At 41.4% G+C, this 12,685-nt stretch overlaps 2 protein-coding genes across 4 annotated transcripts in view; one reads left to right on the top strand and one right to left on the bottom strand.

The window, feature by feature from the left end:
- The window catches only part of LOC144714012 (Protein kinase superfamily protein), a 42,590-nt gene extending 36,677 nt beyond the window's left edge, over positions 1-5,913 (bottom strand). For 2 of the 3 annotated variants that reach the window (XM_078588748.1, XM_078588749.1), the window contains exon 1: positions 5,179-5,912. In XM_078588748.1, coding sequence (XP_078444874.1) covers positions 5,179-5,788 — 610 coding nt within the window. In that variant the 5' untranslated portion in view covers positions 5,789-5,912. Of the gene's footprint in view, positions 1-5,178 lie in introns of all 3 variants that reach the window. The other variant, XM_078588750.1, reaches the window with a different exon arrangement.
- Positions 5,914-6,068: 155 nt separating this feature from the next.
- On the top strand, positions 6,069-10,770 carry PUX2 (plant UBX domain-containing protein 2). Its single transcript, XM_078588311.1, has 4 exons — positions 6,069-7,064; positions 8,406-8,684; positions 9,570-9,782; positions 10,249-10,770. The coding sequence occupies exons 1-4, from the start codon at positions 6,291-6,293 to the stop codon at positions 10,387-10,389; spliced, it is 1,407 nt and encodes a 468-aa protein (XP_078444437.1). The 5' UTR covers positions 6,069-6,290; the 3' UTR covers positions 10,390-10,770.
- Positions 10,771-12,685: the final 1,915 nt, after the last annotated feature.

The following is a 12,685-nucleotide window of genomic DNA, read 5'->3' as shown; positions in this document are numbered from 1 at the left end:
ATCTCTTTTTTTTCTCTTTATGTTACAGGCAGACCTATGTCGTAATGGGACCCCTATAAATGGGGAAAACCGTTATTGGTTAAGTTAAGTTGTCTTTTTCTTGTTCTTCTAAACCCGAGCCACCACAGTCCGCCAGCTGAAGGACAACACTAGGAAGTAATCTTCTCTCAAAACTTGCTCCAAACTCATAAGTTGTGCTGCGATTTCATCTTTATGATTTCCTTTGAGAAATAATTTGTATAATTTATCCATTTCCCTGCTTTCTCTTAATGAAAAATATTGAATAAATACTACATTCAGCATTAAATTGCAGGCAAAATCACCCAAGGCATTGATGAACGGACTCCTCCAACGCAACCAAATCCCTAAGAATGAATTTGGGTATAGAAAAGACCATCCTACTCGTTCAGTTAGAATTGGCCAGTTCAAGTACTGCTCTTTGCACTGGTGGACCAAAGCCCAATCATAGTTAAGTCACTTATTCTATATGTGAGAGAGTATGTGACAACTCACATTAGTGGAGTCATTTATTCTCAGGTGTGAGGATAAGTTTATTCTACATTCATTCTCACTTGTGGTGGGTGCACGGGAAGGATTCCATTGGGATGTATTTTCTCCAATGTAATTTGATGATAAAGAGAGTACCCGGTGAAGAGTAGAATGGTAATGGCCAGGGAGAGGCTGAGCAGAGGGTAGGGGTTGGCCAAGGATGAGCCACCTGAAGTTGCAGTGAAGAGGAGAATGATCATGAGAGACGGGTATCGCCAGGGGAGGGGTGAAGCTCAGATGCAGAGAAGAGAAAGGGACGGTTACTTCAATAGCAAATACTTCTCTGGCTGCCCTCCTAAAGGGAGGGCAACCTATTTAAAGGGAAACATGCGCAAGGGAATGGACACGACTACCCCTAAGGGGAAATTAGTGGATTAGGGATCATATCAGAGAGTAAGTGACAACTCACATTAGTGAAGTCATTTATTTTCACGTGTGAGAATAAATGACTCAGCAGGAAACGGAACAGAACATACCACAGAAGTTTCTTCAAAAAAAAGATTCAAGATAAAAAGACTATCGAACTGATACATTTTCAAAGAACATACCAAAGGGAAGCCAAGAAAAGAGGAAGATCCACATCAACACATGGTGACTAGAGCAAGAAACACGACCCTAAAATTATGGACGGGACAAGAGATAAAAGGATATTTTTGAAGAATTAGTTAGCTGCCATACAGGCAATACGGGAGGCTGGAGAGCAGGAGAAGCCTGCATCCAGAGGGAAGGAGCTTCTAATCCTTATGGTTCTTTGCTTCCTCTTTCCATTGTCAATTCTTGTAGTCTCCCTTCAGTTGACCCTCTTGCTTTATGTTCTCGTTCAAGAACTATGTCAGATTTGTAGATTTCTGCAAGAAGGTTTTGTGAGGAAAGCCTGTCTGATACCATGACAGTATCACTAACCCCCTCCTGGCCCCCCTCCAAGGTGGGTGTTGATATTAGCCATGCCAAGATAAGATGTCAATTTCTGGAACCAGGATCATGGGAGGTCATGGTGAAGATATCAGCTATCCACTCCTCAGACCTCGCAAACGCAGGGAGAATGATACTTCTCTCTATTTTTTCAATGATAAAACTGCAGTGGGCTCCAACATGCTTGGTACGTTCCTGCTGAACTAGATTAAAAGCAATGGAAAGTGCAGATTGATTGTCACAGTAGAGCTTTGTGTCTTTCAAAGCCAAGAAGTTTCAGATCTTCGAATACCCTTTCGATCCGCACTGCCTCTCAAATATCTCCACAAATGACCAAATTCAGCCTCTGTACTTGAAAGCACAACAGCCTTCTACTTCTTACTTATCCATATGAGGTAGACCTCCTACGCACCACTACGCTGGCATAATCAGCATTAGTAAAAGACATTCACTGATTGCCCACTATCTCATGTACACATGGGGCCCTGTCGTACTGTGTTCTTCAGATAGGCCAGGAGTCTGTGTGATTCGAGAAGGTTAACTCAGATCACTTGCAGCACACATGATGTTCAGACTTGTGTGACTCAAGTAGATAAACCGTCTAATAAGTCTCTGAATGAACTCCTTATAATCGGGCCTGATGGGAATTTACCTTGTTACTATCAGAATAAGAGTGCCAGGAAGCTGAAGGCAAAAATGAATGACCTAGAAGGACACATGCAGGTCAAACAACCAAGATTGGAGGTAGTGCAACACCATATTAGGGCAGGAGATCCCTATCAAAGGCAATTGACCTCAAATTTGAACGGCCGCTGAGGTGGGCCTGGAACTCAGGAGATCATTCAATCTTCTGATCTCTTCTTGAGACTTGATTTCTGCTTTTGTCATAGATCATTATTACCTTTTACCTATCAACGATGCACTGAGGAAACAATCTGCACTCACTGTGATAGATGCAGAGAGGATGTAATTAGGAAGGTGAATGTCTAGGAGCATATCGTGGTACAATTAGTTGTAATGAATACCCAAGTAGGAGCAAGCTCCTCCAATGCGGCACCGCATACTCCAATTGATGTGGACGTTGATGAAAATTGTCAAAATATTTTTCAGGTGAGCTCCAGAGTGTCAAGCCAACGACTTCAACTTTCAAGGGGGTGACTAAAAAATTTTCAGAGTTTCAGCCCGAATCATGGTCAAAATCTGCCAAAAGATTATTTTCAATTACATGCGATGCCAGATAATGATAAACTGCACCTTGTTGCTTTGCATTTGGAAGATACAGTGTCAGATTGGCTTTTTTATAACATTGATCAGAGTTCAAACATATAACTACTCATTTGTCTCATTTGGCCCTGGAAGTTAAGAGGAGCGCACATCTCAGATGATTAATACCAGACATCAGACTTGAGGTACTTCACTACAGAGCTCAAGTCCGTAGGGAAATTATGGATTTATCAGTACATGCTGAGATAAATTTGTTTTTATGATGGGTAGCTCCACATGCAGGTTGGGTTCCCGCTGGGTCCTCCCTCCTTAGAGAGCCTCACCAACAAACCAGGTCACTTCACCAACAAACCAGGTCCATTTATGGAGGGAGCCTCTTGTGGGCTTGCCCTATTTAAAATAATGGGGGCCTTGGCCACTTCCATCATGTGACCCATGGTGGGATGGGTTCCCGCCGTATCAATTGGACCCCGGCCCAAGGCACGCACAAACAGCCCATCCTGGGGGAGTTCGCAGGGTCCCCTCCATCGCCAATGAGCAGGTGCACTTGCTGGCTGCTGCATGGGATAAGGTCGACTCTGACCCCCATTCATATTGGACAAGGCAGCACACCAGGCACCAAGGAGGCAGCCTTACAACCTCGAGTTTGGCTGAGAATCGTGGTGCAACCTGTAGCAGAGCACAGCCTTAGCCCAACAACTATGGGCCCAAGACCTCGCTCCTCTGATGCCATTACATTATGAGAAGCATTGATGAGGTTTTACTGCCGACCTGTATCAACCCACCAGAACCTTTTTTTTTTTTAACAATTCAACCCACCAGAACCTACCCTCGCATGACCACATAATACCATTTCATTCGCCTCAGCTGTGACACCCTAACACTTTTGATGATTTTGACAATGCAGGGCCTCCTTTCTGGAGGCAAGACATTCAGTGCCAACCCTCCACATCAGGACACATTGAGGTACTTCAGAACAGCTGAAATTCCAAACTCTTCTGGATCCAAACCAGAACAGTAGCTCTGGAAGGTGGACCATTGTTTCCAGTAGAATCCAGGGATATGTTGAAGGCATGGCAGATGACTACTTGACTAATTATGAGGGACCACCAGTTTCTGTGACTGGCAAGAATTCAGAGAGCAGTTTCTTAAATGGTTATGCTCCGCCCACAAAGAAGCTAATCACTGTCCCAACAAGCTGCAACAGGTGGGAACTGTGGATGAGCTCACCACCACCTTTGAGTGCATTATGAGCTCTCTCCCAACCTTCCTCTGACTACATTAATAATCACCTTCCACTCAGTGCTTCCTCCCGACATTCAGGACAAAGTGGAATGCTATACCTTCCCAAATCTCTAGACCCTCCCTCGCAAACGTTAGATTAGACAACAGGGGCCTGCCGGAAGCCCAGAAACAAGCTGTCAAGACCAGCGACTCAGCGGCACCCCCACACTTGCTGACACAGTGAATCCTCTGGCAGTCAAGCAAGACGGACTCCAGCCAACCCCCCTAGGAGATAGCCACGCGCAAAGTCTAGGGATTTGCTACTGTTGCAATGAATATTTTGGCCGGGGGACACCGCTGCTGTAAGCACGTGACCATTAACATCATCAACTACCAGGAGGAACAGCAGGCCCAGGCAGACATGGATGTAGAGAAGGCCTTTGATGCAGGCAAAACTAGCTTGCGCCAAGCTGGTGTCTTAGGTGGGATTATTGATACGATCCTCATTTCCCAGCAAACGGGTATTTTGCGTACTGCATACTTTGCCTTTAAATAGAGCAGCCCTCCCCCTAAGGGGCAGCAAACAATGTGGGAGAGTAATGTTTAGAATATTATAGTGGTATCGTAGAATGATGTACCTTTCTCCCTTGATCCTCTTTATTCTCTTGATAGAAGCTTGCGGTTTTCTATCAGATTCAAGAAAAAAAATTAACTCTAAATATCCAATCAAAATTTGCTTCAGCAAAACCATTTTAGCGTGCCGAAGACAATTCAAAACTTACCTTTCTTTGAACCACACTTTGGAGGTTTACTTCCAAAAGAGTTTTCCTCTTCTTTTTTTCAAGGGCGTGCACAAAATATGTAAATGTAATAATGAAAAGGTGAAAATCACTTTGACTTCACACTAAATGGATCAGATCGCCAGAATACTCTCCTGGACCAGTGAATAAGAGGAGAAGAAAGGCAGAAGAGTTCTACGCATAGAATAAAGCCAAAATCCTTTATTTTGGGAGGCGAGTTGAGCAGAGAAAAAAGGGATATTTTCCATTGCGACAAAAAATGAAGGGATATTTTCCATTCAAGTATACCTATTTCTGATGAAGGTTTGAAAAACACAACTCTCTATACTTCCGACTAAGAATTCCAAAACGCAATGAAGGGTTGATGCTCATCTTCGAGACATTGCGGTTGCGCTTCGAAATTATGGTGATATTTTCGCTAAGATATATATAATTCTAAAGAAAAACAGTCAAGACTTTGTTCGCTAACCCTTTTGAAAAACAGGCGATTCCAGATTGGCTCGGTCCCTTCCCTGCTCTTTGCCGCGCTCTCTGTTGGAGCTCGGTTGCGAGAGGGGCACCCTATCTGGACCGCATACATTCTTCTTCTTGCCGTTGCTCTCCTCCGAAGAGGTCCAAATCGCAGCCGCCGAAGTAGAAGAAGCAGAAGAAGTCGAGCACCCACCCGCATGTTCTTTCCCAAAATTACTAACCCCAAGATTCGACCCTCTTTGGTACGCTCTGAGCCCAATTCCGGCTCCTTCCAGAGGCAGCGGCCCAGATCTCGTCTTTATCCTGTTCAAACCAAGAGAAGAAGCCATAATCGGGGGCAAAGTCTCCAGACCAGCGGTCGAGCTCTTGGTTGATGCATCCTTCGCCGCCGGATTCTTCCGCAGCTTTGCAGGAGCCGATTGGGGGAACTCGGGGACTCTACAATCTACCGATTCCTTCCCTTTTCCTTCCTTATCTTGCGATGATTTCACCTTCTTCTTGTCGGATCTGTTCGGGGAGCCGAAAAAGGTCGTCTTAGGGCTGTTGGATCCGTCAGGGCTCGAGGAATCCGACTTCTTGGAGGAGAAGAATCGCCCCTTGAACACCATCTACGCTCTTCCAAGCTTCTAATTCTTCAAACTTCTGCTCCGGAAGATCAACAGCAAGAACAGCAAATCCATGGCGGAGGGAAGAGAGCTCGCTGCAGAAAACAAGAAGAACGACTGCGAAGACGCGGTTGGACTCTCTAGTATTTTGACCAGGCCCACTCCCGGTCCCCGTTAAATTCTTTAATGAGAAAAATACCCCTGAGGAATTGTTATTTGTGTTTCTGCCCAGACCGTTCGGACTTCCTATAAATTCCCGCGATCGGCGACGCTTCGAGGTGGTTTTTGGATTTTTCGATCTTGGATCTTCGATTGGCGGATCGCCGACGAGCTGCGGAGACCGAGGAATTCGAATTCGATTGTCTGCGATTCGAGTTCGATTGTCTGCGATTTAAGTTATATCGTTCTGGAGATCGTAGTCGATTGTTTGCGATTCGAATTCGATCGTCTCGAATTCAATCGTCTGCGATTCTCCTGATCGCGAATTTGCGCGGAGATTGACGAGATGGATGATGTGAAGGGGAAGATGAAGGGAATACTGAAGAAGGTGAACAAGACGCTATCGGCGTCGACCTCGACCGGGAAATTCCAGGGCCAGGGAAGAGTTCTCGGCTCCGCAGCGGTGGAAAAGGAACGACCGGTCGTCTCTCCTCTCGTGGAGCGGTTATCTGCTCCCTCTGATTTGCGGTTGACCGGCGGCGCGACCAAGGTTGATCCCAAACCCAAGCCCTCTCCGAGCTCCCACGGTCGCAGTGAGTTCAGTCCTTGGGAGCCGTTGATTTCTTCTGGGAATCGATCGGCGTCAGAAATCCTCCGGCCTCACGCCAGCTCTCAAATTCAGCAGCCGCGGGAGGCGAGCTATGTTGATGAGCCCGCGGCAGACATTGAGACGAGGGATTTTATGGCTGGGCGGATTGGGGAGTTCGTGTCCTCGGAACCACCGAAAGATTCGATTGATGTTGTTCTCAGGCTGATTAAAAATGTCGTCAGAGAACCAGACAATGACAAATTCAGGAAAATCCGCATGGGAAATCCGAAGATTAAACAAGCTGTGGGAGAAGTCAACGGTGCGACGGAGGTGCTGGAGTCAGTGGGTTTCAGAATCGAGGATGATGGGGGGGAAATTTGGGCGAAGATGGAAGTTCCAGAAGATAGACAAATCGTTTTGATCAAAGAAGCGGTGAATTTATTGGAGAGGTGGACTATGGCCGACTCGACTCCAACTCCTCCATTAACCGATTTAGACAAGCAGCCTGCTGAGGAGAAGATGGATCGTCAGGTCTCATCTTTTACTTTAATTTCTTTTAATCACATAATTATAAAGAATTATCGCACAGGATGCTTAGAGTAAAACTACTCACTGTTTCGCTATTTCTTTAGATTAATTTTCCACTCAATAAAATTAATGCACAAAAAATTCCTCAAAACGCTTAGATGTTTTTCTGATCTTAGATTAAATTCCTCAAAACATCTTTTTTCTGACCTTTTTCTTCCTATAATGCTTAGATCTATAGGCGAAATGGCCGTAAAAAATCTTATCTGCAGAAAGGTGCAACCGTAGGTTAGTTATTGGGACCATCGCATGATTAAGGTTCTGGGAATGTCTTGGTTAACAGAGTAACATTATGCTGAACATAAGAGCTCGATGTTGATCCCACTCCTAGATTAACCATCAGACCTTTTTTTTGAAGAAAAAGAAAGAGAATATGCCGCCATTATTTCCTCCAACATTACCCTACAAGTTCAACCATAAGAGCTCGATGTCGAATTACAGTCAATTCTTGAAAAGGAGAAAAAGAAGACCAATCTGTTCATTTTTTTTCAATAAGCTAATGAGTTTATCCATTGTACAGATGTTCGAAGACCAACCATAGTATCATAATTATTATCACCTATCTTTCTATGATTCTTTTATCTTTAATGCACTTGCTTGCAATCAAAATATGCTGGTGTTAAAGATATTTGTTTCGAGCATGATTTTATTTTTGAGCCGATTATGGTTTATTTTTTCTCTCGAATGGAAGCTAACTACATTTTTCCTCTGGGTAAAGCAAATTCTTTTATCTCAAATATTTTTTATAGCTAATATTAAAACCATTTAGAGATATTTCTTGATAACCGCCATTGTTTCTCAATTCTAAGTTGAGTATATCTTCACCCTTTACCTCTTTGTGGCTGGTATGACCCGAATTTATTGCTGTGCATGAATGAGAATGTAAGATAGCCCAGGAAAAGAGTTCATTTCAGCTAGTTCGCACAGTTTCTGCTAAGTTTAAGCATCTCAAATAATGAATTTATATTGTATCCTTCTTCTATTTCAAATTCAAGGTCCACCTTTGGTGCCGTGACCATGAACTAATGTGCAAGTAATAATCGCAGCCATCAATTTCGAAAAAATAATGAATTGAGGGATTGCTATCTACTATCCCATTTCTCCTCCAGCATCAGCTGTCTTGTATCATTTTTTTCGAGCCTTTCACATTAAGACTAGGATGAAAAAGAATTATGAAGGAATAATTAAATAATTACGTAAAAGTATTGACATACTAGCGTTGTACTTTAGAGGGTTTTTTTCCATAAAATTTTCTCCGAGTTTTAACTTTTGCTCGGATTCCTGCAGGTCAAAGTTTTCTTTTCTGTGCCCGAAAGCGAGGCTGCAAAGATTGAACTGCCGGATTCTTTCTACTCTCTATCGACCATGGAGATAAGAAGAGAGGCTGAGCAGCGGAGGAAAAAGATAGAAGAATCCCAGCTCCTGGTACCCAGGTCATTCAGGGAAAAGCAAATGAAGGCTTCCCAAAAGAAATACTCAGCAACATGCATACGCATTCAATTTCCAGATGGAGTTGTGCTTCAGGGTCTTTTCCGCCCACGTGAAACAACCACGGCGCTCTATGAGGTCAGGGAAAACCCAGACTTTACCATTTCTCATGAATTCTATAAAAAATGTTTAATTCAAATCCCCTTTGAAAAGGATTTTTTTATTGACTGTGAGAATCCAAGTACTCTCAGATGCATGATACAACTCTCATTAACCGTTTTCCCATTTGTTATTGGACGCCCCAAAAGATTCTTGCTTCTGTCGAAAACAGGACCCTTAATCATATTTTTATTGTCATGGAAACTGCTTACCCTCCTTAGTGTAGCATTCCTGGATGCAGAAAACTCCTGTATAATCGATGGCGAATCTCAGTTGCCATTAAAGAAAAAATAATTTAATTCCAATTAAATAGTAGACGATTAGGGTGATGGTATTTTAAAGAAGTTACCTTATTTCCATTTCTGATGCATTGTGGTTGGGAAGAACATGGTTTATTAGACGTTGATTAATTCCAAGTTGCTGCTAAAAGAAAGAACAATCTCTATCGAATTGTAGACTCATAAGATGATGATGTTTAAAAAAAATCGATGAAGTTTGGTTGAAGTGGACAAAAAAAAGATGATGATGTTAAAGACTCATAATATGATGCTTCGTGGTCCCAAAAGACATAGGTGTGTAATATTCTAGTCTCAGTCAAATTGTAGACGAACAAGGACATGATGTTTCGATGAATTTACCATTTTTCCATTTCTGGCACTTCGGGTTAGGGAAAAAACTTATTTATGTGATCTGGATCAAAGCGCTGTTGCCAGTAAAATAAACAATAATTTAATCTCAATCAAGTTATAGCTGGGTAAGGTGATGATATTGTTATAAAATTACTGGTCTTCCCATTTCTTCTGCTTTATGTTTTGGAATCTTATAACACCATGAAGTTGATCAGATGTTATCAATTCTTCTTAGTTTGTCGGCTCATCATTGAAGCAGCCGGAGTTAGAATTTGAGCTCATGAGGCCGGCCCTGCCAAGAATCCGAGCGATTCCCAGGCTTTCGGGTTCAAAGGGTAGACCACCCACACTGGAACAGGAAGAGCTTGTTCCTTCTGCCCTCATTAAGTTTCAACCCAGGGAGACTGACTCCATCCTCTTTTGCGGTCTCGCCAATCATCTTCTCGAGGTCAGTGAGCCACTCACCACACGTTGAAGAAAGATTACTGATTTATATCGCCGATGTTCGTCTTTGTTTTATCCCATTGAATACAATGACATACTTAGGGTTTCCTCCTAGGTGGCCTGTGTCAAACCGGGCCGTTGCTTATATTGTAACTGAGGGGGTTTCCCTGCTCTATGAACCCTGTTAATGTTCTTCCTTCCCAGTATAGCTCCGGATCGTCCCGGACGTGGACGATGGACGGGAGGAGACGAATTTCGTCCCGTCCAACGTACAGAGTAAGTTCAGGGATGAAGGACGGGACAGTTTTTCATCCAACGATAAAAAAACCGTCCCGTCCAATCATACCGGGACAATTTTTCATCCCGTCCAGTCCTCCGGGACGAATTTTCGTCCCGGCCTTCGTCCCGAACGAAAGAAAACCCATTTTATATTTATAATATATTAATATAGATTTTTTCAAGTTTTTTAGGGAATTACGGAGGAGAGAGAATGCAAAGGGACATATTTACAATTATTTCTGAGTGGCGTCCCTCTGCACGCACGCAAAAATACAGGGACTTTGATGCAAAATGTCATAGGGAGTTCACGAGGCAACATCTCAACCGTCTGATGTGAATCCGGCGGTTTTTTGCCCAGATTCGTCCGTCCATCATCTGAGACCTCCGGATGGACGGTTTTTTCGTCCCATGGGACGAAAATCGTACTGTCCGGTGGTCCCCCAGGACAGAAATTAGTCCTGAAATTTGTTCGTATCCTGGGACGGGACGATTTTTTCGTTTCCCGTCCGCGTCCCTGATCTGTACTTCCCGGCATTGGCAGATGATTCTCACTTGTATCATTCTACCATTGATTGTTGATGCTTGGCCTGTATTGCATTGGTCCTCATTCAATGCCGTCCACTCATAAACTTGCGCCTTTTCTGATTCTCGAAGAACCAGATTCAGTGTTGTTCAATTGTTCCTGAAGTAGTGCCTTTCATTTACTTGCATAACGTTGATGATTTGTAGATGAATCATTTCTCGATTCATTCGTTTCATCAGTCACCATTTTAGCCTCTATAAAGACTTGGTAATTTACTTCTCTCAGCTTTTTTCCTTTCCCTAAATGTCAATCTTGAAACAGCAAAATCTGAGGTCTTAGATAATCTTTGTTCTCCACTTGACACTCTGTATTTTTCTCATTTCTAAACTTTAAAATGATAGCATGACAGAAAGAGTAATTAGTTGGAGTCTCCTAATTTTTAAAAACTTTTTCTTGGACTTTCTATGACTCCACCTACTAATAATTTCTTGTGAGGCAATAAAAAGATTTACCATCTCTAATGAACCAGAATTAAATTTATTTTATACTTAATAACTGCAACCTTCGCAGTGCTATATTTTTTAATTTTCATTCGGGAGTTGTTCACCGTTTCTATCATGTTAATGCTTTCTTATCCAGAAGGTTTCTTTGGTCCCTAGTGAAATTAAAGATACTGAATAAAGAGGCATTAATAGTAAGTTTTTAAGATCCATAAATTTGCCCCTTCCTGTGGGATTTTATCGCTTAGCTGAGACAAAACCAATTGATGAGTTTGTTTAATGCTCTATAAATCTCTAATGGACAGTTACTTGGGATCAGTCAAAAAAATTATCAGTCTTTAACTAGTCACTTATGCACAAAAGACCAAAATACCCATGAATAAATATATTTATTAGGTATACATTTATGTGATAGAGGATAATTATGACTTTTAAAACAACACTCAAAAGTTGATTTTCCCATGGATGTTGAACATACTGTTTCCCAATCAGATAGACATTGGTCTTACACCATTGACCATCAATAAATAAGTATAAGCGGTTGTAGGTGAATCACAACTCTCTCAATTCAACAAATATCATTTATTTTGCTTCTATATCCTTTGTTACTGGAGACCCATCAAATAACCTTCACAAAATCACCGTCATTTGGGCCGATCACCGATTCCAGGTGATATTTCCTCTTTTCATTTAAAAAATAAAATAAAATCACTGTGATAGTTCAAACATGGTTTATCAACAAATGATGAAGTAGCATCTTTAAGTGATATCAAATTTGAAGTATCCAAATTGTGAGGTATGTTTAAATAGTGTTATGGACCACAACTAATAGATAGCATAAATTATTAAGATATTAGAATATTATTGTAGTTAAAAATTGAAAATTTGTGCATTAGTAAAAATACTAAAATTATAATGATAGGGTTTGCCGAATTTTATGACATGGGGACTGAGATACATATTCCAGTTTTTTTTTCACAAAACAATAATAGGTTTAGATAAAATTGAATTATGAAATAGCTTCTAGTGCATATACTTAAGAGGTCAAGTTCAAAGACTGAGATATTTCTATTTAGTTGGTGTATTACATAGTCTGTGACAGCAGGATTTTATATGAGATAATAATAGTATGTTTGAGATATGAGAACCATTGGATAAAAAAAATAGTTAGTATGATATTATTAAATCAAAGGGTGCAATATTGAGCTGGTTACATTTATTTGATGAATATGTATTTGGGGTGAAATACAGAATAGGATTTTGAGTCATTAAATAATACTAGAGATCTTGAGTAAGGTTTATAGACTGTGATCCAGGTTGGAAGTATCATTTGACTAAGATAGAATAAATTTTACAACTGCTATTGTGAAAAGACTTGAGGTCTCCTTTAGAAGCAAGAGTGAGATTGAGTCAAACACTGAGAGAAACAATGAAAGAGAAATTAGTTAAATCATATTATCAATTAGAGTCGATGAATAGATATATTTATGACTGATTCTATAAAATTTAGATTGATTTGAAATGGTTTCCATTAAATTAATATATCATGCATTGAGTTGAGACATATGATATTAATGAGATATTTTTGTAATGTTAATACATTAG

Source organism: Wolffia australiana, chromosome 16, assembly GCF_029677425.1.
Source record: "Wolffia australiana isolate 7733 chromosome 16, ASM2967742v1".
Classification (NCBI taxonomy): Eukaryota; Viridiplantae; Streptophyta; class Magnoliopsida; order Alismatales; family Araceae; genus Wolffia; species Wolffia australiana.
This window is presented reverse-complemented; position numbering and strand designations above follow the sequence as displayed.